Source organism: Castor canadensis, chromosome 13 (genome assembly GCF_047511655.1).
Source record: "Castor canadensis chromosome 13, mCasCan1.hap1v2, whole genome shotgun sequence".
NCBI lineage: Eukaryota > Metazoa > Chordata > Mammalia > Rodentia > Castoridae > Castor > Castor canadensis.
Window position 1 is genome coordinate 92634108 of NC_133398.1, and position 26070 is coordinate 92660177.

Genomic DNA, 26070 nt, shown 5'->3' on the forward strand with positions numbered 1-26070 from the left:
CCTCCAATGACTGGTCCTTAGGTTTTAGTCTGCACCTCCCAGGCCATGCAAATCTGAGTTCATTCAGATAGAATCTTTCTCTTGGTTCCTGGGTTCCTGCCCCTCCTTAGGAGGTAGCAAATGGTGGTGCTCCCCCTCCTCTGGGTAGGTTTGGGGGGCTCCCCTCAGTCTGTTTAGCCAGAGGCTCCTCTTAGGGGTTCTGTTAGTTTCAGCTTACTTGGATGGGAGGCTTCTTGGAGGTGGTTTTCCAGGTTGAACAGGAAGCATGGTCTGTCCTCCCAACCCATCAAGTCTGGAACTTCATCTCAGGCTGGGATGGATGGACATAGGACAATAACGACAACCACAGTCAGATTCAACTCACTACTATGTGTCTTGGAGGTCGTCAAATGAATTATTGTTTCCCACAGGCTGGGTTTAGGCTTGATTGCCTGCACCAATATTGTCTTCTTTGTGTAGAGAAGTGCAGGCTGAGCAAAGAGCCATGACACCCCTCCCCGATGAGGCAGGGAGGGAGATTTCACTAGGTTTCTTAGGTCAAGGTTCATAAGCTGGTGGGGTACTATTAGATGCTGATAAGCTGAGCTGGGTGTGTGATAACCCTCAGGGCTGAATGGTTTGTAGGCACCTCTGGTATTGGAGTGCTTCTCAGGTCAGTGGGTGTGGCCAGTGGTCAGGGATTGTTCCCTTTTCCACAGTCTGGAACTCCCCTGTCTAATGGAAGGCTCACAGTCCTGTGTGTCAATTTTTAGAACTTAGGGTGGTATTCATGGATTGGAGGCTTCTCTGGTCCAGAAAAAAAAATAACACCTGCCAGGGGGCACTTTGTTCCTGGCAGCACCTGAGTTCCTGGGGTGGATTCGCACTTAAAAGGCTTATTAGAGGTTGGTCATTGTAGATATGGTTTGTCTATATATTGGCAACCTCTTATTTAGCAAAATAATCAGATCAACTACGCTTGCTGACAGGAACTTAATGTTATCTTCCAGGTTTGTGGTGTCTTGGTGATGGGGGTCTGTCAGCAATCCACCATCTTCAGATCTCTCTCCAGCCAAAACTTAGTATGATTATTTCTTCTTTTGTGTTACAGGTACCTTTTGTATTTGCAAATTAAAAGAGATATTTTTCATGGTCGACTGCTGTGCTCCTTTTCTGATGCTGCCTATCTAGGTGCCTGTATCGTTCAAGGTGAGTCTGGCCTCAGTGTGCCCATCTACACCATTATGGAACTTTGATACACTACTCCCTGCTCCACTCCAATCCTGCTTGTGTCTGTGGATGAAGGCCAGGTAGGACTGTGTTCTTAGCAACCATGCCTCCTACTCCCAAGCCAGTGGGATCCTGGTAGAAGGCTGAGCTGTTATGTTCACAGTGGCATCTGCAAATACAAAGGATCCTTGAAGGCCCCATAGTAGATCTCAGGGTCTTGTTTTCAAAGGGGTTGGACTGTATTGTTTAATGAAAAGCACTGAAGAGATGTGGGTATTCTATGTTCTGAGCTACATCCATCAGTTGTGAGGCCTGATGGACACATTGAGGGGGGAAACCATGTCTAAGAAGTTGGTTCCAAACAAGGAGGATCCCTTGATATATATATATATTCATATTTTATCTTGTGTATAGATGCACATGTACACTGTGTCTAATTCCTTCGCTTTTCTAGCCATATGATAAGGTGAGGAGACCATTGGCTCACAATGTGTTGTACCTCAGTTTAATCTTCCTTCCCCTTTCCTAGTTATTTCACCATAGACAGATTACTTGAGTACTTTAGTTTCGGTATCTCCACGTGTTTGGTGGAGTCTTCATACCTTCTTCCTGGGAAGTGTGATTTCGTAAGACTAAGCCGCACCAGGCTGGAAGAAATTCAGGCCCATCACTGGTAGTTGCTTCTCTTTGGAAAGCTGAATAAGCCCTAGGGGTTGGGGCAGTGGAAAGCAGTGAGTTTACCCACCTGGGTTGGCTTATGGATGCTTCTACCTTGTTGGAACAGTCTTTAAGGGAAGGCAGACTCTAGGACACCAGAGCTATTCTTCACTTGGGTGAATGTGCCCAGCATCCAAGTAAAAAATGACTCAGGTGTTCTGTTCTCCTGGGTTTGTTGGAAGGTAGCTGGCTGCAGAAACTTTTGGAGGGACTTTGATCATCTAGCCATTTGTATCATGAATGGTAATGATATTCTTATGAGAGAGAAGGAGGAGAGGGTAGAGAGAAGAGGGAGGAAGGGGGAGAGAAAACAGAGAGAGAGAAAGAGAGAGAGAGAAGAAAGAATGAATATTACTGAGTGTCTGAATGTGTCAATATTGCAGTGCATCCAGAAAGAAGAACAGAGCTTGTGATGGGCCATAAGCTGGTCACAGGTCTTCCTATTACAATGCCAAGCTTCATTCACCGCTTAAGAGAGAAACTTGTCTTTCTAGGGATCTCACAGTGGCCCCCCTCTCCATCCCTGTGGGATGCCCTGTGCTGTGAAATACTTCATTTGGCCCTATTTGTTGCTTTTCTCCCTTTCCTGTTGGTGCCGTAGTGCTGGAGCAGATTTTGGCAAAGGTGTTAAACTCCTTGGGGATATTCTAGTTTAACATGGTCAGAACTATGGTAACCCTGTTATGGGAAGTAATCCTATGAGCTCTGAGGTGAGAATGTGCTTCTGAAAGCTACCTTTTACCAGAGTGAAGGCATGTTAAAACCTTGTACTTCTCTTCTCTTATGGTGAGCATGGCACATTCCTAGTTAGGGTGCTCATCTCAGGAAGGGGAAAGGGAATCAATACTAATCCAAGCAACAGGCCAGCAGAGGAAGATTTCAGAATGCATTTAGGCATTAATGAGTTAACTGTCAATTCTCCAAGGGTAAGCTCAATACACATTTATAATGCTCTTCATCCTGTTACATTTGAAATAAAGCCACAAAGGCACCATGCAGACAAGCAGGGCCCTTTATCATCATCCCTCATTGCTAGTGTCACTGACCATACACACATACACACACACACACACACACACACACACACACACACACACACACACACACACACACACAGAGTGGAGAAAGCAGAATTGGAAATGGATGAGAAGACCTTGACAGGACCTTTTGCTTCTAAAATGCAGTGGTACCTGTGGGTTATTTGTAGCAAGTTCAGTGAAAGCTGGGTTGTTAAAGTTCTGTGATGCTCAGGGTAATGATAAACAGTTCTGAAGGAAATTAACAAATACAGATTGAGATGGGCTCTGTCAGGGCCACTTATTCTTACAGAGTGATAGGGAAGGTGGAGTTCCTGATTAGAAAGTGGGAGGCCACTTGGTGTTTCATTGTCTTGTTTGCTAGTACCTTTTTAAGGAGTGTGTTTTAAGCTTCAGTATATTTTGAATGTATAAATAACAGCCACAGTTTTGCTACTTATAGTTATGGAATCCAATGAATGTATTTAATACATGCAAAATGCATTTTCTTTCATAATACAAATTGCAAAACACTCAAAGGCTTCGGGATCTATTTATATCCTTTGTAAAAATTTCTTCCCTATTCCTTCTAGAAAACATCACCATGGGGGGATTAACTTGTCTGTTCTGCTTGATGAGTCTAATTCACCTGGATTTTGGATCCTGCTAGATATCAGAACTCAGTGCATCTGTCCCTTCCTCCATTCCTGGTCCACTCCATCTAATGCAGTCTTCAACACATCATTCTTTCTCACATCCCGGTTCTGTTGTCTTTCAGACATGTATATCTGAAAAATCTCGATGAGTAGTTTGGGGCTTTATTGTGCTTTTTCTTTTGTGTAAGTTAGCTTTCTGTCACTATAACAAATACTGAGATGAACTTATAAAGGGAAAAGGGTTACTTTGGATAACAGCTTCAGAGGTTCCAGTTCATGATCTAATTATTGCATTATTGTTTTGGTCCTGTGGCAAGGCAGCACATCATGGCAGGAGCACATGGCAGAGGAAAACCACTTATATCACAATCAAGAATGCAAAACCAAAGAGACTGGAATCCCCTAATACCCTTTGAGGCTCCCCAGTGACCTAAAGACCCCCCACTAGGCCCTGATACTTAAGGTTTCCACCACTTTCCAATAACACCAAGCTCAGGACCAAGCACTTAACATACAGTCTTTGGGAGAGACATTCCAGATCTTATGTTGGATCTAATTCCTACTGTCATCATTAATCCCTTTTGGCCCATCTACTGATTAATTGATTTTCCTAAAGGCAACAACTGGGTTCACATACATCTTTTTTTTTTTTTTTTGTATTTTAAAAATTGCTTTGTTTGGGGATTATTTGTTACCAAGGCACAATTTTCTTTTGGGATTAGTTTTGAGAAATGGCTAGAATTTTTTAAGTTACTACTTATTAACAGCTCATGGTTACACTGTGCTCATCCCTTTATAGATACCAAGAAGTATATTTATTTTACAGATGAGAAGGTGATATCCAGAGATTAAATCACTTGTCTGAGTTCCTTTAGCCAGTCAATGTCGGGTTAGGATATTTACTTATCTATCTACCTATCTATCTATCTATCTATCTGGTACACATGTATGTTTGTCTTTGCAAACGGCCTTGTAACACAATTAGTATTGTTCATGTTCATATACTTTTACATTTCACAAATTAAATGAGACTATAGAACTCATTTTATGACTTTCTTTTTGTGCTCAGAATACTGTTTTGGGATTATCTATGTTGCTAAGAGTATTTCTTGTTGTTTTTAACCACCACAGTGTCCTTCCTGCAGGGTGTATCTCCCATCTCCATCCTTTATTTTTTTATTTATTATTTTATTATTCATATGTGCATACAAGGCTTGGCCCATCTCCATCCTTTACTCATCAGTCCTACCAACCATGAATTGTTTCCCACTTCTGATGATCATGACTGATGCCGTAATAAAAACCTTGAGCATATCCTTTTTTTTTTTTTACACCTAGAGCTTTTCTAGGATATATGCCCAAAAGAGGGATTTCTGAGTCATAATATTGGACTAACTAAATACTCCCACCTTGCTCTCTAGAAGACCTACATGTATCAAGAATCTTCAGAAGTGCACAAATACTTCTGTTGCCTCGCATCTCTGCCAACTCCTAATTTTTTTTTGGCAATGTTATAGATGTAAAGTGACATCTTGTTTTGGCTTGCATATCTCTGCTTACTATTGAGTTTGAGTATCTCTCCATGTGCTAGTCCTTTGCATTTCCTCTTCTGTGAATTGCCTGTTCATATCCCTTGACCATTTCTCCATTGATCTTCCTGTCTATTTTCTTATTTATTTGCAGGTATTTCTTTTTTATTTTAGATGACAGCCCTTGTCAACGTTAGGTTTTGTGAATACAATTTTTCAGCTTGACATCTCTCTTACTTTGGTATCATGTCCTTTAATGAACAGAAACATTTACATTTTAATATTATCAAATTAATCAATTTCTCCCATATAATCAATAGTATTTTTGGTCTTATTTTAAAAATCCTATGTTATTTTGGGCAATTTGAATTCTGTTAAGAATCTTTAATGAACATTGTTGTCCTCATGGATTTGTCCTTTTATTGTCATTAGATGATTTGGCAATAAAGGAACAGTAGATCAGAATTACAAAGCTGTATGTGAGTTTTTGGATGTGCTCTAATTATCCTTATTTTTTCTATTTCAAAGTCTTACTGGTGATTAGTTTTGCCTAATACAGTTTTCTCATCTTTAGTCTACTCTTCTGGGCTGTATCCACTGTTTTCGCCTGAGATACTTGCTCCTTCTGGCTTGCTTTCGTTAACAAGCTTATAGAATCAGTAAGAAGTATTTCTACTGCTAGGCTCTTGGGGTGCTTGGAGAAGTATAGGCATTTCTTTTTATCCTTGAAGGTTCTCTATGTTACAACATAGCAACAACCTTAATCCAATATGCTATTTAGTTCTTAGATATATACTCTTTAATTTAAAGAGAAATCTACTTATTTTTAAGTGCAATCTCCTTCATGCTGTGATTTCTTTTCATTGAATGAGTCACACTGCACAAACCCTAGCCTGCAGTTCCAGCCAGGAAATTCTTGGACTTAGAAACTATATTAGCTATGAATGGAACCCTGAGAAAGGTTTGGAAATATTGGGGAAACATTTAAAATATTTTAATTTAAAATTTTCACCATCAACAAATGGACATTTTATGTACCTCTAGTGTACTGTGTGATGTTTTGAAATATGCACATGTTGTAGTATAGTTAAGTTGAGCTCATTAACATATCATTAGCTCACATGCTTACCATTTTCTGTGATGAGAAGACTTAAAATCTACTCTTAGGACTTTCAAGTATATTATACATTGTTATTAACTGTAGTCATCACTGATCTCTTGAACTTATTTCTCCTGTCTTAACTGAAATTTTATATCCTTTGACTAACTTTTGGAGGTTGGTATTATTGATGGTCACAATGAGTGTGCTATTAACATTTAGTGCTTGAAGGGTAGAGAAGCTAAACATCCTACAATTCCTTGAGAAATCTGAAACAATAAAATTATTCAAAGGCCAACAGTGTTTCCATTGAGAATGGTATGATCTAAGTTGATTTAGTATATAGAAAAAGCAACTGAGACCCAGAGAGGGTTGACAAGTACCCAAGCTCACATAACTAAATCTTAACCTGGATAGCATCTCTAGATACTGAGGTTGTGGTCTTTCCATGGGTACAATTACATTTTATTGGTGAGCACATTCCAAACTTTTTTGAATAGCAAGAGACATTCAATATACATTCTGCTCATATTGTTTTAAATTTTCTCTTTTTCTTTTCCTTTTACTGGTTACAGCTGAACTTGGTGATTATGATCCTGATGAGCATCCTGAAAATTACATCAGTGACTTTGAAATTTTCCCAAAGCAGTCACAGAAGCTGGAAAGAAAAATCATGGAAATTCATAAAAATGATCTCAGGTATTATGGGTAGACATTTGTGAGATCATAGAGGTGAGAAAGTATTCTTACTATGGGGAATGTGGAAATCACATGAAGAAAAATATTTGTAACACGTGGGTAGAGTGGCAGTATTTCTGGGCCCTTCAGTCTCACCCTGATGTCATCTGTCAGTGATAATCTCAACAGTGTGAGATCTCCTAGGTGGCCTTTTATGAACCATCAACAGTTATTACAACTGTATATCTCCTTTTTTTCTTTTATTTATATGTGCATACAATGTTTGGGTCATTGTACTGCCTACACCCTTACCCCTCTTTCTCTGCCCTTTCCCCCTTGCTACCAGGCAGAAACTATTTTGCCCTTATCTCTAATTTTGTTGAAGAGAGAGTATAAGCAATAATAGGAAGGACCAAGGGTTTTTGCTAGTTAAGGTAAGGATAGCTATACAGGGAGTTGACTCACATTGATTTCCTGTGCATGTGTGTTGCCTTCTAAATTAATTCTTCTTGAACTAACCTTTTCTCTACTTCCTGGTTCCCTTCTCCTATTGGCCTCAGTTGCTTTAAAGTATCTGCATTAGTTTCTGTGCATTGAGGGCAACAAATGCTATCTAGTTTTCTGGGTGTCTTACCTATCCTTACCCCTCCCTTGTATGCTCTCGCTTTATCATGTGATCAAAGTCCAATCCCCTTGTTGTGTTTGCCCTTGATCTAATGTCCGCATATGAGGGAGAACATACGATTTTTGGTCTTTTGGGCCAGGCTAACCTCACTCAGAATTATGTTCTCCAGTTCCATCCATTTACCTGAGAATGATAATATTTCATTCTTCTTCATGGCTGCATAAAATTCCATTGTGTATAAATACCACATTTTCTTAATCCATTCATCAGTAGTGGGGCATCTTGGCTGTTGCCATCACTTGGCTATTGTGAATAGTGCTGCAATAAACATGGGTGTGCAAGTGCCTCTGGAGTAACCTGTGTCAAATTCTTTTGGGTATATCCCCAAGAGTGGTATTGCTGGATCAAGTGGTAGATCAATGTTTAGCTTTTTAAGTAGCCTCCAAATTTTTTTCCAGACTGGTGGTACTAGTTTACGTGCCCACCAGCAGCGTAAGAGGGTTCCTTTTCCCCCTGCATCCTCGCCAACACCTGTTAAATGGTGTTGCTAATGATGGCTATTCCAACAGGGGTGAGGTGGAATCTTTTTATTTTTATTGTTTTATTATTCATATGTGCACACAAGGCTTAAGTCATTTCTCCCCCCTGCCCCCAACCCTCCCTTACCACCCACTCCACCCTCTCCCTCTCCCACAACCCCCTCAATACCTGGCAGAAACTATTTTGCCCTTATCTCTAATTTTGTTGAAGAGAGAGTGTAAGCAATAATAGGAAGGAACAAGTGTTTTTGCTGGTTGAGATAAGGATAGCTATACAGGGAGTTGACTCACATTAATTTCCTGTGCATGTGTGTTACCTTCTACGTTAATTCTTTTTGATCTAACCTTTTCTCTAGATCCTGGTCCCCTTTTCCTATTGGCCTTAGTTGCTTTTAAGGTATCTGCTTTAGTTTCTCTGCGTTGAGGGCAACAAATGCTAGCTAATTTTTTAGGTGTCTTACCTATCCTCACCCCTTCCTTGTGTGCTCTCGCTTTTATCATATGATCAAAGTCCAATCCCCTTGTTGTGTTTGCCCTTGATCTAATGTCCTCATATGAAGGAGAACATATGATTTTTGGTCTTTTGGGCTAGGCTAACCTCACTCAGAAGGATGTTCTCCAATTCCACCCATTTACCTGCGAATGATAACATTTTGTTCTTCTTCATGGCTGCATAAAATTCCATTGTGTATAAATACCACATTTTCTTAATCCATTCATCAGTAGTGGGGCATCTTGGCTGTTTCCATAACTTGGCTATTGTGAATAGTGCTGCAATAAACATGGGTGTGCAGGTGCCTCTGGAGTAACCTGTGTCACATTCTTTTGTGTATATCCCCAGGAGTGGTATTGCTGGATCAAGTGGTAGATCAATGTCTAGCTTTTTAAGTAGCCTCCAAATTTTTTTTCTAGAGTGGTGGTACTAGTTTACATGCCCACCAATAGTGTAAGAGGGTTCCTTTTTCCCCATATCCTTGCCAACACCTGTTGGTGGTGGTGTTGCTAATGATGGCAATTCTAACAGGGGTGAGGTGGAATCTTAGTGTGGTTTTAATTTGCATTTCCTTTATTGCTAGAGATGGTGAGCATTTTTTCATGTGTTTTTTGGCCATTTGAATTTCTTCTTTTGAGAAAGTTCTGTTTAGTTCACATGCCCATTTCTTTATTAGTTCATTAGTTTTGGGAGAATGTAGGTTTTTAAGTTCCCCATATATTCTGGTTATCAGTCCTTTGTCTGATGTGTAGCTGGCAAATATTTTCTCCCACTCTGTGGGAGGTCTTTTCAATTTAGAGACCATTTCTTTTGTTGAGCAGAAGCTTTTTAGTTTTATGAAGTCCCTTTTATCGATGCTATCTCTTAGTTGCTGAGCTGCTGGGGTTCCATTGAGAAAGTCTTTGCCTATACCTATTAGTTCCAAAATATTTCCTACTCTTTCCTGTACCAACTTTAGATTTTGTGGTCTGATATTAAGATCCTTGATCCATTTTGAGTTAATCTTGGTATAGGGTGATATACGTGGATCTAGTTTCAGTTTTTTGCAGACTGCTAACCAGTTTTCCCAGCAGTTTTTGTTGAAGAGGCTGTCTTTTCTCCATCGTATATTTTTAGCTCCTTTGTCAAAGACAAGTTGGTTATAGTTGTGTGGCTTCATATCCGGGTCCTCTATTCTGTTCCACTGGTCTTCATGTCTGTTTTTGTGCCAGTACCATCCTGTTTTTATTGCTGTTGCCTTGTAATATAGTTTAAGTCAGGTATCGTGATATCTCCAGCGTTATTCTTTTGACTGAGTATTGCCTTGGCTATTCGTGGCCTCTTGTGTTTCCATATAAATTTAACAGGAGATTTTTCAATTTCTTTGATGAATGTCATTGGGGTTTTGATGGAAATTGCATTAAACATGTAGATTACTTTTGGGAGTATCGACATTTTTACTATGTTGATTCTACCAATCCATGAGCATGGGAGATCTCTCCACTTTCTATAGTCTTCCTCAATCTCTTTCTTCAGAAGTTTATAGTTTTCCTTGTAGAGGTCATTCACATCCTTTGTTAAATTTACACCTAGATATTTGATTTTTTTTGAGGCTATTGTAAATGGTATTGTTTTCATAATTTCTTTCTCAGTTTGTTCATTATTAGTGTATAGAAATGCTAATGATTTTTCTATGTTAATTTTATATCCTGCTACCTTGGTATTGCTGTTGATGGTGTCTAGGAGCTTTTGAGTAGAGTTTTTTGGGTCTTTAAGGTATAGGATCATATCATCTGCAAATAGGGATATTTTGACAGTTTCTTTACCTATTTGTATTCTTTTTATTCCTTCTTCTTGCCTAATTGCTCTGGCTAGGAATTCCAGTACTATGTTGAATAGGAGTGGAGATGTATATGTTCTTATACATATAGGTTTCTAAATACACTGAGTTTCTGAAAGTGAAATCTAAGATAAATAAGCAATCATTTCCTATTTGAATTTTGTATCACCTTTTCCCCTTCTGTAGCCATTTCTGGATGTATCAATTTCAAATAAGTCAAATCCATTTGCCCAGCTGCTTTCAAGATGACAAGATTTAGTGTCTTTTCTCATTTTCTTGTCTACAATGCTTCTGGATGATAACTAGAGTTGTAGTTGAGGTACATGTACCAAAAATCCTGGAGTTCTCACTATGTACCATATGCTAATATAAGCACTTTGCACACATTAACTCATTTAATCTTTACAACAACCTAGGAAAACAGTTCTGTGTTTTTTCCCTATTACAGATGAGAGAACTGAGGCATAGAGAGGTTAAGTAACTTACTAGTAATTGTCAGATGCAGAAGTTGAATTCAGGCAGCCTGAGTATAGAACATACGCTCTTGAGCATTGTGCTACATAGGCTATAGGGAATAAAATAAAGCATGTTTAAGAGTCATCACCAATTTGGAATTCAGATAACTCAGGTATTCTAGTCTATAATTAGAATTTAGATACTGTGCAAATCACAGAAAAAATTATTTTGATAATAATAGCAAGTATAGGAAGTGTTAAGACAAGTACTAATGAAGAACTGCAAGATCTGGAATGTTTCTATCTTCTGGGCCTCTAGTAATCATAGAGAAAACAGTTACTGGATTATGAATTTTGAGAGGGTGTGCTATAGTTCTCTACATTGTGCAGGCGCTCCCCCTTCTGGTGAACCTGAGAAGAGTTTCGGTAGCCAGAACATGGTGCAAAGATGTGCATTATTCCACTCAAACCCTCCCAAAGTCTACCAGGCAGCCACTATGAGTGTTCTCAATGAGGGATAGGAAAATACAGGCTGGAGAGGCTAAAGGACTTGCTCTGTTAACTAGAATCAGCTAGGACTTGAACTTTGGGTTGTCTGATACTAATGTGAGGACAATACCTCTGTTCTGAGCAGTTGCTTCACAATGTTACCATGGCAGTAGTTCCCAAGGATGGACACTGGAGAAAGGATGAGTTGGTAATTTCTGCCATTCAGAAAATAGGAGAGGAAATTGAAAGAAGAGAATCTTGAGAGATGTTGCAGCAAGACTTGTTGACTCACTGGACTTTATGAGGAAACAGGTAGATAAAAGAAGATTCCAGATTGTTTTTTAACAATCAGAAAGTTATAAATTGGGACCTGGACCAATTGTGCCAGGACCTGGGTTTGTTGTGCCTCTGACAGTGATCACCATGATTTGGGGTTTATCAGTTAGTCATGTTTTATGTGTCTCAGAGTGAGGTCCGTGGCTTGATTGAGGCTGCAGTTCTCTCCCTCTGTAGCATCCAGAAAGCTCTTGAAGTGGGTCAGAGTCATAGTTTTGAGGGATGAACTTGCCAGGCATTCATGTGATATTGTAAGGACAGCATCAGGGAGATACTTCCCTGTGTGTTTTTTCTCATCCTCCTCAAGTGGTACTGCATTTGATTCTGTGTCAGTATAGCTTAGAGATTTTTAGGTTTGAGAGGGAAGATAAGAAGAGTAGAGGAATGTGATAATGTAGTGGGAGAGGAGTTTTCCAGAGTTGACAGAAAACTTGCTATAGACGTTAGGTTTCTCTGGGGATTTAGTGAACTTTTACACATAGGTCGGGAAAGTGTTTCCTTTTTGTGGAAAAATAGTCTTCAGTTGGATTGCTCTGCAAATCTAACCATGTCAGGAAGGAGTCACAGATGGAGGCCTATGCAAGTGGCAGCCAGGTGAGCATTCTGTTCTCCATGTGATTATATCAAGGGATGATGTATGGCCTTTGATCTATTGTTACATAGACATCCTGAGAATATACAGCTGGCTTTTAATGGGGTTTGAGGGACCTAATAAATAACCACTTTCTTCCTACCTGGTTTCTGAACCTGAGAAAGAAAACAAAATACATGGCAATAGAGACATTTGAATATTAGCAGAAATGATGGTGATTTGTAGAGACATTTTTACCTGTGAAGGGGAAGTTTCATGATCTACTCTCAAACTTTTTATACGCCAGAATCATTCTGCTCCCAGGCTTTCTAAAGAAGGAACAAAAGTTGCCACACTTGGGAGAAAGTTAATCAGGGAGGTATAAAAACTTCCCTCTTTAGGGAGGCTACACACAACTTGAAGGTAGAACCCAGATGGCCTGCTGGACAGGTGTGAATAAGAGAGCTCTTTGGGGGTAAGAAAGTGAAAGACAGGGAGTTTTGAGGTGCTGCAAAATGGAATAGAAAATTGAGAATTTAGTAAGAACTTATTTGGGACTAAATATTTAAACAGCTCTGGATATTTAAAAGACTGCTATGTGAAGATTAAAATTTTTGCTTAGATCAACTAATTTTCCCTAAGTATTCTATTTCTGTGATTGTTCTGGAAGACAAGGCAGAAAGAAGTTATGATTTTGGAAATATGACAGGATATTAAACTGTCGATCATATCTGTATCAAGATAAACTGGATTTTGCTCAGGACAGCTCCCAAAGCTCAGTGGCTTGGCATAAAAAGTCTCCTTCCTTGCTCTGCTGTGTGTGCACCTGAAGTCAGCTGGGGAGCTCTGCTTATCACTACTGTTACTTAGAGCAGTCCTATGCTTAAATTTGCCATTGTTAAATCAAAGGTAAAAGAAAACTCTGGAAGGTCTTGCATTAACTTATAAGTGATACATGTCACTTCTGCTTACAACTCACTGGTCAGAAGCTGCCTCAAAGTCCCACTCAATTGCAAGGAAGTGCAATTATATCAGTTGTCCAGAAACTGGAATGAGCTACAAAGAGTTGGAAAACAGCCCTTAATGACCTTCATAGTATCATTGATTAATAGAGTTGTTTTTCTGTTTCTAATATACTTAACTTTTTGTAGAAGTATATGTTCACATCAAAACTGAGGGTAATTATAGAGATTCCCCTAACACATGGGTTATCAACACCCCTCCCTGGCGTGGTACATTAATTATGAGTGATGAACTTACATGAATTCATTATAATCGCTCACAGTCTATAGTTTACATTGGGGTTCATTCTTAGTGTATATTCCATGGTTGTGGACAAATGTTTAATAACCTATATCTACCACAGTAGTACATGTGAAATAGTTTCACCATTCTTTTTTTTTTCATTTTTCTTTTATTATTCATATGTGCATGTAAGGCTTGGTTCATTTCTCCCCCCTGCCCCCAACCCCTCCCTTACCACCCACTCCGCCCCCTCCCCCTCCCCCCCCAATACCCAGCAGAAACTATTTTGCCCTTATTTCTAATTTTGTTGTAGAGAGAGTATAAGCAATAATAGGAAGGAACAAGGGTTTTTGCTGGTTGAGATAAGGATAGCTATACAGGGCATTGACTCACATTGATTTCCTGTGCGTGGGTGTTACCTTCTAGGTTAATTCCTTTTGATCTAACCTTTTCTCTAGTACCTGTTCCCCTTTTCCTATTGGCCTCAGTTGCTTTAAGGTATCTGCTTTAGTTTCTCTGCGTTAAGGGCAGTAGTACATGTGAAATAGTTTCACCATTCTAAAAATTATTCCTTCCTATCACCTAACCCCTGGTCATTTTACTGTGTCTGTAGTTTTGACTTCCATAGAATGTCTTTGTTGGGATTATACAGCAGATAGTCTTTCACTTAGTAATATGCATTTCAGGTTCTTCTATGCTTTTTCCTGGCTTGATAGCTATCTTTATTTTTTAACCACTAAATAATATTCCATTGTCTGGATGTATTATGTACCAGAACTTGTTTATTCTCCCAGGCTTGAGAAATTATGAAAACACTACCTTAAATATCTATGTACACATTTTCATGTGGACATACATTTTCAGCTTCTTTAGGTAAATAACAAAGGAGTATGATTGCTACATCATATATCAAGTGTTTGTTTAGTTTTGTAAGAAACTGCCAAACTGGATTAGAGGCATGTCTTAAGCAGTAGAACACCTACTTTGTAAGCACAAAGCCCTAACAAACTCCAGTTCCATCAAAAAAGGAAAAGAAGCTGCCAAAATATTTTCCAGTGTCTGTACCATTTTCCATTCCAACCAGAAATGAATGAGAATTCCTGTTGCTCCACATACTTGTCAGCATTTGGTAGTATTGGTGTTCTGGTTTGGCCATTATAATTGGTATATAACTAATAGAGCTATATTTAAAATACTTTATATGTACATCTTTGGGCATCTTAATATACTATGAACTGGAGGATGTGGATTATGGAACAGATGTTAGTGCTAAAATCCACTGAGTCTGAATGATTCTTCTAGATCAGTGGTAGTTAAATATTTTTGACTTTCTGGACTGTATGGCTCTATTACAGCCAGTCATCTCTGATTTTGTAAAACAAAAGCAGACATAGACAATTTATAAAACTTTATTGATAAAACAGGTGTTGAACCAAATTTGCCTCACAGATCCTAGTTTGCTGACTCCTGTTATAAATATGTGGAAAACTTGTCTGGAATCAATTACTATATCACTTTCTTTCCTCTGTAGAAAATTTTAAGACAAGAGCCATATTTTAAAAACTATGTGTGAAAAAGAATCTCTTTTTAATTTATAAACTCCATTGAATTTGGTGTGCACTTCTGGGACTGATTAAAATAGGTCATTCCTCCTTCTAGAACCATCTGGTGGCTGAATGGAGTCATTACCACAATAGTCAATGGACATTTGACTGTTACATTCTGTTATTTTTAGCTCTACCTTTCTGTTTTCCACAGGTTTAGTCATAGCCATCTGAATTAAGAAGAAATACTCATTTTATTCATCCAGAGGGTTTTCAGAAAGGGATTAAGCTAAAAATAAGATTTATTTCACTGTAAGGAGTGCTAATAAACTTCTCTGGAGGTATTTCCTAGACTCAGCCAGTCTTATCGTCTTCTCATCACCAGCTCATCAGGTTTGTTATTAGGGGTGAAAACATTTATACTAACTTCAGTCATAGGTCACAACTTTTTAAATAGTCAAGAAGCTCAACTGGCAGTGAGCTTCCTTGCCCCTAAATAGCAGGAAAGTCATCTAGTTAGCTGCATTGTAGTAACTGAATACTGTGAGGTTTGTGCTGAAAACAGTAAGACAATTATTTTAATGAAAAAAAATTTTAATGATGTTATTAGCATTTAATAGTTGTACAGGTGGTACATTGTGATATTTATATACGTGTTTAAAATATATCTTAGTTGGATTTACCCCCTCCATCATTTTCCCTCTTCCACCCTTTTTGAACAATTTCAACAGGTTTCATTCTTCTATTTTCATATATGGATATAAAATACAACCTCACTCCCCCTTTCCTTGTGCCTACCCCTTCCCTGTGGTTTCCACCCTGGAAAAGATTTATTTTTGACTCCTGATCTTCATTTTAAAAATTAAGGGTATGTTGATAGTCCAAGGGGATTTTGCCTTGGTACTTCGGGTCTGTATATATCATACTTTAATCAAATCAGTCCCCTTCTACTGTTACTTACACATTTTCTATCACCATGCTCCCTAATATTCAACAGCTTAGAGCACAGTAATGCATGTACTTTAAACAGAGCAATTATCTCTATTTCTCAAAAGTCACATTTTCTGAAAATCACGTATATATGATTTATAACAGTTTTTTTAAAAAAGTCTAACTTTCTAGACATAAGTGCCATGCTGTGGTGAATATCCTCTCCCTTCTGATGAGTAGGTCACAAGAGCCTCCTTAGGAAATGTTTTTGTCAGTTTTGATAAGAGTGTTTATTGAGCAAAAGGAAGAGGACACATGTCCAATTACTTTGCAGCCCCACTTCTTCCTAAGATGTGCTTTCTTTCTGTCATCTCTTCTCCCTCTCCCTGTATCCTTTGTTTTCCTTTCAAAACCCTCCAATCGCTGTCTCTGCTAGGGTATTAAATTCATTTCTGTTTTCTGTTGCTATTTGGTGTAACATCCTTGTTAGGAAGAGAAAGATTAGATCATTTGGCATTAAGCATTCCTTTTATAAAAATGAAATCCTTGCATTATGTGGCCTAAAATTGTATATTTCTGGAGAAGAATGGACCTGGGGCAAATGGCATGCACATCCAAGTCTTTAACTTTTTGCACCAGCGAGAGCTGGATAAAGTGATTTGAAGGGAGAAGGAACAATATCACCAAAGTGCAGCATGGGTATGAAGGAGAGAGGAGTTGTACTGAAAGTCAGTTAGCCAATCTTAATATTCCCTGACCTATAAGTCTAACTTTTGATGAGACTATAACAATTCATACACATACCTATGCATCTTTCCATCTATCCATCCATAAAACATGTATTTAAGAGCAATGTTGTGTGGAGAAGTGGCCTTGGTCGGATCTTCATCTGCTTCACCATTAAGCTAGGATCACTTTCATTAGTCACACTCCACCATGATCTTAGGTATTGAAGGATTTTATCTACAAAATAATATCCATGAAGCAGTAATTTTCTTCCTACTTTTTACTAGCCAAAGAAGCTGTAATTACCATTCAGAACCTTTGACCTTCCAGAGGTTGCTAGCTAAAACCAAAGTGAATTGACATTCAGTTATTTTACTAGAGGGATGCTTGGAATCCACAGCAGGGTCGTAAAATGGCAGTCTTTTGGTTACACTCTGACCTAGATTCATGTAATCTGGGCCAAATAATAGGTCTTTTTCCTTTAAAAAAAAAACCCTAAAACTTGAATGTGATTGATGTACTCTGTAGAGGAGCAAATATAGTAATCTTAAAACTGGCAGAGGCCAGTATGGGAAGGGGACCAGGACATAGTGAAGAGGTCCGGTAGAAATGAAACATTGTGGGCTGTAATACACATGTGCATGCAATGCTAGGACTCTTTGTATAGCTATCTTTATCTCAAGCTAGCAAAAATGCTGTGTCTTTTCATATTATCTCTTATGTTTTCTCTTCAACAAAATTGGAGAACAAGAGGGCGGAACAAGTTCTGCCTGGAAGTGGGGTGGGGAGGGGGTGTATACTTGTGTATACATTTATACACAAGTGAGTAAATGTAAAAATGATAAAATAAAATAAAAAAATTATCATTTGCCATAAATCTAGCTTTACTCGTAGCTGGAGGGTTTGGTAAGACCAAGTCCAGGCCTCTCTGTGGTAACTTTGAGTAACAGTGCTCCTTGAAAGAATTGTTTGCTTTCTGAATCATAGGATCCCTATTCAGCCAATTCACCTTTTCTCTCCATTGATACTGAGTTTGTGACCACCCACAGATAAGGAAACAGTTCTGAGAAATTAACTTGTCCAAGGCTGTACAGTTATGAAACAGTGGAATTGATCTGAAACATCAGTTTTCATGTACTCTAATATCTTTCTAAGTTGTTTCATTTCTATAATTCTTGGCCCTGTGTGGCCTCAGTTTGTGATCGCTATGTCCCTGCTAGCATGGAACGTATCCAAATTTGCAATTTTTTATCTAATGCTTTGCATGGCAATGGTCCCTAATGTTTCCTAAGAGGTTTGAAAGAGATAATGACTCTCTCCAAGTAAAAGATTGGAAGTGATAAATTTGTGACTTTCATTTCCAATTGGGATATAGAAGGTATGCAGCATTGATTTTCTGTAACTCCAAAATAAGACCAACAAACAAAGTAAATGACAAAATCATATTTTTTGAGCCTGTCTGAAGCTGAGGATGTAAAGAAACTTAAATGTACTAAAATCCAAAATGTTCTTCCATGGAGAGACTCAGTTTCTTTAGCTTTGGATACAGTGATGGGAGAAAGAGGAATATGGCCAGAGGTGGTGGTTCAGAGCCACAAGCCAACCATTTAATTGCTGGGGAACTGAGTGACATCCCTCCAAAGCACTTCAGATACTAGCCAAGGTTAGGAAGCCCTTGCCAATGGCAAGGGACAAGACAACAGGGAGAAGAAAGATCTAATGCCCAGAGGACTAGGGATGGGACTGAAGAGCACAGGTGTTTCCCTGCAGTTCCCAAATTCTGCAGCCAAGCTATAAAGCATAAAGAGCCCTATGGATGTTAAAATCCCAATTTCTGCTGAAGGGAAAGTTCTGGGAGCACTCCCAAACATTTGAAGCCAGAGTGAGGAAAATTTAAAGTTGCAACAAAGCTAAATTTTTAAAGTTGCAACCAAATTGCAGCAAAATCTAATTTAACTCAAGAAAGAGAATGTTATATTGGTCTTCTCCCCTGACTTTAATTCTGGCACTTATAAGTCCAAATGGGTCAGGTAGAGCCAAACACATCTCCTTCCCTGCTAATTGTGCTTCAAGCAGTCCATGTGATTGCTGGCAAAATCCACACCTCATTCCATAATTACTGGCAACTAATAACTTGCATTTATTCTTGGAGTACCCTGTGATCTAAGATCTATGTAGTGGCATGCTAAAGGAAGATCAATATGAGAAGATTATTCAGGAAGACAAGAAATGGTGTATAGCTTAAATACGTAATTATTTGACCCCACCTAATTTATTAGGAAAGCTTATCTTTGGAGAATTGCTGGCTCTTAAAAAAGAATTCAACTAATCAGTGGTCTTTGCCTCTAAATGTTTCATAAACATAATATTAATCTTAACAGAGCATTTCCTGGTACAACATTTAAGGGATAGAAAATCTTTATTTTCCATTACCAAACAGAGTTTTGCCAGAAACAAGTGTATAGTGGGAGATTCAAGGTAAAAAAATCTATTTAATTAGTCCTAGTGTCTTCTTGGAAAACAGATCATTAAATGGTTTCTTCCTCAGCATGTTGAGGGCCTTGGAAGTCTCGGTGTTATTGGGGCCCCTGCCTTTTCTCCTTTGGTTTTGGTCCTTTTGCTTTCCCTGACATTTGCAGCTAACCTGTCTCTGGATATGAATTTTTCAATTAGTCTTTTAAATGTTTAGCCAGTAAAGCTAGGCAGTCAACCCTCAAGCAAGTGATACTGACTTGATTTTTATTTTAATAATGAACTTCAGTTATGTGCAGAACTAGCAAGAGAATAAATGCTAGTCTGTGGATGAGGGAATAGGAAAGATACTCCTGAAATTCATAGGGAGCCACAAAAGACCCTAAATAATCAAAACCATCTGGACAAAAGAAAAAAGCTGCCAACAGCATACTACCTGACTTCAAAATATACTAGAAAGCCAAAACATGATACTGTCACAAAAACAGACATAAAGACCAATGGAACAGAATGGAGAGCTCAGAAATAAATCCTTGTATTTATAGCCAGCCGATTTCCAACAATTAGATGTGAAGAATACACAATGGAGAGAGGATAGTCTCTTTAATAGTCTCCTTCACTGTATACAAAAATCAATTTAAAATGGAGACCTAAAGTTATGAAACATCTCTAACTTTTGATGCTGTAATTTTGTTTTTATCACTTTTGAAAGCCATAGAAATAGCATATGCAATGTTTATTAATTTATGTCTGGCTTCTTTTGTTCAACTTTTATGATATCCAATCATCTTGTTGTGTGTAGCTTTACTTCATTTATCTTCATGCCTGTCTAATATTCCATCATCTATCCATTCTACTTTTTTTGTTCATTTATTCACGTGTGCATACATTGTTTGGGTCATTTCTCCACCCTGCCCCCCTCCTCCACCCTTCCCCCCTGTTCCAGGCAGGTCCTGTTCTGCCCTTATCACTAATTTTGTTGAAGAAAAAACATAAGCATAATAAGGAAGACAAAGCTAGTTAAGGAAAGCTATACAGAGAGATTCCTACTATTGCTTTCGTATACCCATGTGTTACGACCCACGTTGATTCATTTCTAACTGATCTTTACATTGGTTCCTGATACCCTGCTCATGATAATCTCTGTTGTTTTAAGGTTTCTGTATTATTCCTCTGGAGGGGAAACATCAAACGCTTTCATGTTTTGGGTTTTCTACCTATTCGTATATCTCCCGTATGTGCTCTCCCCTTGTCATGTGATCCAAGTCCAATAACATTGCTGTATTTGCCCTAGATCTAAAGTCCGCATTTGAGGGAGAACATATGATTTTTGGTCTTCTGAGCCTGGCTGACCTCGCTTGTTCTCCAGTTCCATGTCTTTACCTGCAAATGATAAGATTTCATTCTTCTTCATGGCTGAGTAGTAGTACATTGTGTACAAGTACCATATTTTCTTGATCCATTCATCGGTAGTGGGGCATCTTGGTTGTTTCCATAACTTGGCTGTTGTGAATAGCGCTGCAGTATTATTTTAAAATAATTATTAGGATATATTCATTATTCAGGGTGAGATTCATAGTGATGGATCCAATTAGATTTATATTGTACATTAGTTACATTATTCCATCATCTCTCCTCCTCAACCTTCTCCCTGCCCCACTTAAAGCAATTGCAAGAGGTTTCTTTGTTGTTTCACATAGGTATATGAAGTCCATCTACGTATACCATCACCTTAATCTTCTTCCTTCACCCTCCCCTCCTCACTAGTACCCCCTACCTGTTTTACAGTCCTGTTTTTCATTATCTACTGTTGATAGCCTTCTGAGTTGTTTATGTTTTGCTATTACAAATAGTACTACTTTGAAAATTTTATATATTTCTTAGTGCAACATGCACAAGTTTTGTTACATGTATGAGTGCAATTTTTATATTTTAGGGTAAGCATGTTCAATTCTAGTAATGCTAGAGTGTTTTCCAGATTAGTTCTACCAAATTTCTTTTCCACAGTAGTGTATGAGTGTATTTCTTTTGCTAAATAGCCCTACCAGTGCTTGTTTTCACTAGTCTTCAGTTTTAGCTACCACATGGATACATTGATTTATATTTTCTTGATCATGTAGCTCTTTTATTTTTCCTACTAGCTTTTCTCTTATTTTTCCAGGTGTTTGGTTTAAATTTGTTCATTGGTTTATAGAAACTTTAAAAAGTATTTCAGATAGGGGTTCTTTTTTGGTTGTAATATTTCTGACATCTTTCCCCATACTATAGATGGTATCTCTTGATGAACGGAGAGACTTGAGTCTAGTAGGACATCCTCTGGAGCTGTGCAGCATTGGCACACTGCTACCATCTGTTTGTGATAGAAAGTAGATGTCCATCAGACTTATGAAAGATGGGGAGGTGCTCAGAAAGAGAATACCTAGGCAAAAGTAGCCACTTTCCATCTCAGTCCATTTCTGTTGCTATAATAAAGTATCTGAGACTGGATGCTTTATAAAGAAAATGATTTATTTGGCTCACATTTCTGGGAACTCAAGAGGATGGTGCCAGCACCCACTTAGCTTTGGTAAGGGCCTTCTGGCTGCATTGCAGCATGACAGATGAAAAGGGAGGGAGCATGTGCAAGAGGGAGAGACCATTTGGCAAGACAGGGAGTCAGAGAAATTCAGGGCTAGGCTTTCTCTCACATGAACTAATTGGGATACCCTGAAAACTGCACTAATCCCTTTTAGGGCAGCATCCCCAATGACTTAACCAGCTTGAATTAGGCTCCACCTCTCATATTGCTACACTGGGGACCATACATCCTGTTAGGTCGATGCGGATGGGAATGCCAAATCGGAGCCAAATAACAAAGCAAACAGGCTTTAAGCAGGCTTTATAGAGAGTGCGCTCTTGGGCGAGGTTCACCATCCCCAAAGAACAGGGCCAGAGAAGTCACGCTGGAGAAATGGCAGCCCAGTTCTTATAGCCTGGGTGAAGTCAAGAGCTTAAGGTATTATGGGGTAGGTCAAGGTTTGGTGGGGAGGAGCTCAGGGTAATATGGATCTGTAGGATAGGTCAGAACCCATTGCCCCCAGCGGGAGTTGCCATGGTAACTAGAGGGGAAGAGGAAGGAGGAGGGTGAAATGGGAAGTCTCTAATCGCCATGCACGGGAGTTGCCATGGTTATCAGGAAGCCTGTAATTGCCACGCTCTGGAGTTGCCATGGTAACCATGAAAGCACGGAGGGAGTGGAGTGGAAAGTCAAGCGGAGAGTCCCTGATCGCCAAGGGGTGGCTGCCCACCGGCCAAACACATCCAGCATGTGAACTTTGAAGGACACACTCTAACCATATCCAAACCAAATAGCACTTTCCAACATAAACTTCTAGGTTGTAATCTCTCACAATTAATTTGAGAATAGAAAAGAGAGATGGAGTTTAAAGTTAGCTTGGATTTTAAGAATCAATAACATTTGGGTTACAACAAGATGCTGGTGGTTTGAGCAGTCCTGAGAGTGGCCAGTGCTAGCAGAGGGGCTCTGATTGGTGTGTAGCAGAATTAGAGCTTTTCAAGTAATGTGGGAGAATCACCAGAGCAGGGTCAATGGTCTGTGACTGTGGGAGGCATAGAAGTGCCTTGGCTCTGGTCCTGGTTTCTTTTGGCCACTATGGATGAGTTATTAAGGCTGAAGTTTTATACTGAATACTCTTAGAGTGCTGCTACTTAGTAACATGATAGGTAACACAGCTTCAACTTCTTTGTCCTTGTGTATGTGGGTGAGGTAAGTGTACAGTGAGTGTGTGTGTATGAGTATGAGAGAGAGAGCAATATTTGGAATAAAAATTATCTTTGTTTTCTGATGAAAGTTAAAATGCTACAAGAACTTAAGTGAGAGTCATGGAGCGAGAAACATACCAGTATGTTTTGAGGATATTAAAAAAGTTGCCTTTCCATATCCCTGTCAAGAAAGAGGGTGACTCTCTTGAGTTTATTGTTACTTTATCAAGAGGACAACCAAGTATAATGACTGTGTCTTGTAGAGGAAAGAATGAAAGAGTGAGCCAAAGATAAGAGTCTATCACAGAGCTAAATGAGATGAATAAATATTCTCCCTCTCCAATATGTGCCATAGTGAAATTGCAGGCACTAAAATTGAAGAAGAAATTCTGAAAAGCTTCAGAAAGACCCTATTTTCCTAAAGCAGGCATTTGAGTTAATTCCTTGGGAATATTCTGAGGGATGGATTTAAAATTTATCTCTTCATTTAAGAAAAGCAGTGTACATGGCAAACTTTCCTTCCTTCCCTAACTTTCTGTGGGTGGCAGGAACAAAAAAGAGAGGGGATATAAGAAATAATGACATTTTTGGATCAGGAGACCTGGTTATCTCTGGAAGTCAGGAAACAGAGAGGATCAAGGCCAAACATGTATACAAGGTAGCCATGGTTCTGGGTGCTTTGGGCTATGGATACACAAGGCAGCCATCATGATGAGTAAGCAACTGCATTTGGAGCCACTGGGCAACTTTGACCCCCCTTCCTCTACTTCCTTTGTGTCAAGTCAAGGGCAGCAGTAAGGCTTGTACTGAGGTGCCCTAGATCTTAGAAAGAACTAGAAACTTTACCAAAAATACATACTATTCCCACACATCTCATCTCACCCTTCCATACAACCTCAGGGGGCCACTTTGTTAAACAGATATATATATCAAATACAAAGGTGAACATCCAACCAAGAGTCACCAAACACCTCAGGAAACATCTACCAGCAAATGAGACTCTTTTTCAGTTCAAAAAAAGGATGCTTACCAAGAAAGCAGCATTCAGGGAGCAAATAGGGTTGAACCTTTCTGTAATTCTTCTAGAGGGAGAAGAGGAATTTGTGTTCATTAAATATGAACAGTCTCCTATTTCATGATCCAAGAAGATACTACATTGGGAATGAAATGTTTAATTGTTATTTAAAAATACGTAAATGAGATGAAAGGTTGAATGCTCACAATTAAAGAATGAATTGGCAAGCTGAAAGTTGGAATAATAAAATGATTTTTAATGTAGTACCAAGAGACAGAGAAACAAAGGATACTTGTATCAGTTCCTTTCAATGGAAAGGTAGAGATAGGAGGTAGAGGAGGTAGGCAAGGGAAGAAAAGAACCAAAAGAATAATTAATGACAGATAGGAGTTGTTAGATTAAAGAGTCTACACAGTGCTGATCATGTTGAATAAATGAAGATGTTCCTTGAACATATTGGAGCAAAATCTCATTACACTAAGAGTAAAGGAAAGATTTTGAAAAGCCTTTGTGAGAAAGTAGATGGGATTGTTTTGATTTAGAGGCATAATGACTCTTCAGTGTCTTGATGGGGGTAGGGGGCAATCCATCTATGGGAAGGATCTTGAATGCAGATACATTTAATATTGCAATATAATTTTGCACTTTGAAAATGCAAATGACTTCATTTTGTTTCCTATGGCAAGCTCTTCTTGGGTTTTAGAGTTATGTAATTTCTTTTTGGGGAATGGTTTGGATTCTCTGTGATACATGTGGGATATTAATGTTTGTCAAAGTGGGGTCTTTGAAATGTTGCATAATCCTTGTGTGGATTTCATGATCACCTATATTTATAGTTCTTTTCTTCCCCCTGAGGCCAAGACCTTGTTTACCATCCTGGAGGACAGTATTAGGATTCATGATTGAGATTTCCTTTTAAAATCCTGAGCTTTCCATGGAACAATTCTTTGTGCCTGGATGGCTGTTTAGGCTTCTTGATGGGGTAACAAGATTGCACAGTCAGGGGAAAAAGGAATGCCATTTATCCTAGATAATCTTTTTAAATGAGTAGGAAAGGGAAGATGCTAAGTTTTATGTTATATTAAGATTGAATTTGCAAGGGCCTGCTTACTGGTAGCTTGGTAACCTTGATTTGCTGTACCAGTAACTGGAGTACTCAGAATTCATGCAGGTATATTATGGGGCAATTAGTGAGAGAACTGAGAATAGACTTCTTAGCAAAGGGATCCTCATGGTGAAAATAATGATTGGTTTTACTGATTTTTATTAGGTAGAGATCTTTTAAAAATTTATCTTAGAATATCATATTTTACTGATTGAAGGGACTCCACATTTCTATTACTTTCCATCTTAACTCCCTAAACTTTTCTTATATGATTTTAGAGGTCAGAGCCCACCCGTTGCAGAATTTAACTTACTGCTGAAAGCTCACACTTTGGAAACCTACGGGGTGGATCCTCACCCATGCAAGGTAATAGTTTCTCACAGTAAGTAACCATATGATGATTATTTTGCTCCAAAGAGAATTAATTGGTTTGTAAGCATGGCAGAACCCTCTAGAGTTTCCATAGCCTGACCCACATCTCCTAATTGGAAGGGACACCAGTGGACTGTAGTCACATGTTTTGGCAGTTGATTTTCTCCACTGTAGTCTTGAAATTGCTTGCTAATTGCAATGAAGTAGCCACATTTTCCTAAATTAACATACACAAATTTATTTACCAAGTGGTTAATTTCCCTGTAAAGTTAGAGAATGGCAACAGATTTATTTTCAAGGCTGTTACCATCAAGAATGCAGTCTTTAAAAATGGGAAGGTGGAAGGAAAACAAAAAGAGATTTCAAACTACATTATGGGATTTCCTTATCTTTTTTTTTTTTTTTTTCGGTACTACTGGGGCTTGAACTCAGGGTTTCGTGCTTGCTAGACAGGCACTCTTATTGCTTGAGCCACTCCACCAGCCCTATTTTGTGTTGAGTATTTTCAAGATAGGGTTTCACAAACTATTTTCCTGGTTTGGCTTCTAACTGTGATCCTTCTGATCTTTGCCTCCTGAGTAGCCAGGATTACCCATGAGCCAGAAGTTCCTGGCTTTCCTCATCTGTTATCTTAATTTAAAGATGTCTTAAAGATAAGTTTCAAGTGG

General features: G+C 38.7%; 1 protein-coding gene across 14 annotated transcripts in view; it reads left to right on the forward strand.

The window, feature by feature from the left end:
* The window catches only part of Frmd3 (FERM domain containing 3), a 313407-nt gene that overhangs the window by 205316 nt on the left and 82021 nt on the right, over window positions 1–26070 (forward strand). For all 14 annotated transcript variants that reach the window (XM_074052314.1, XM_074052309.1, XM_074052308.1 and 11 more), the window contains 3 exons: window positions 1091–1188; window positions 6802–6925; window positions 25309–25396. In XM_074052314.1, coding sequence (XP_073908415.1) covers window positions 1091–1188; window positions 6802–6925; window positions 25309–25396 — 310 coding nt within the window. The remainder of the gene's footprint in view (window positions 1–1090; window positions 1189–6801; window positions 6926–25308; window positions 25397–26070) is intronic.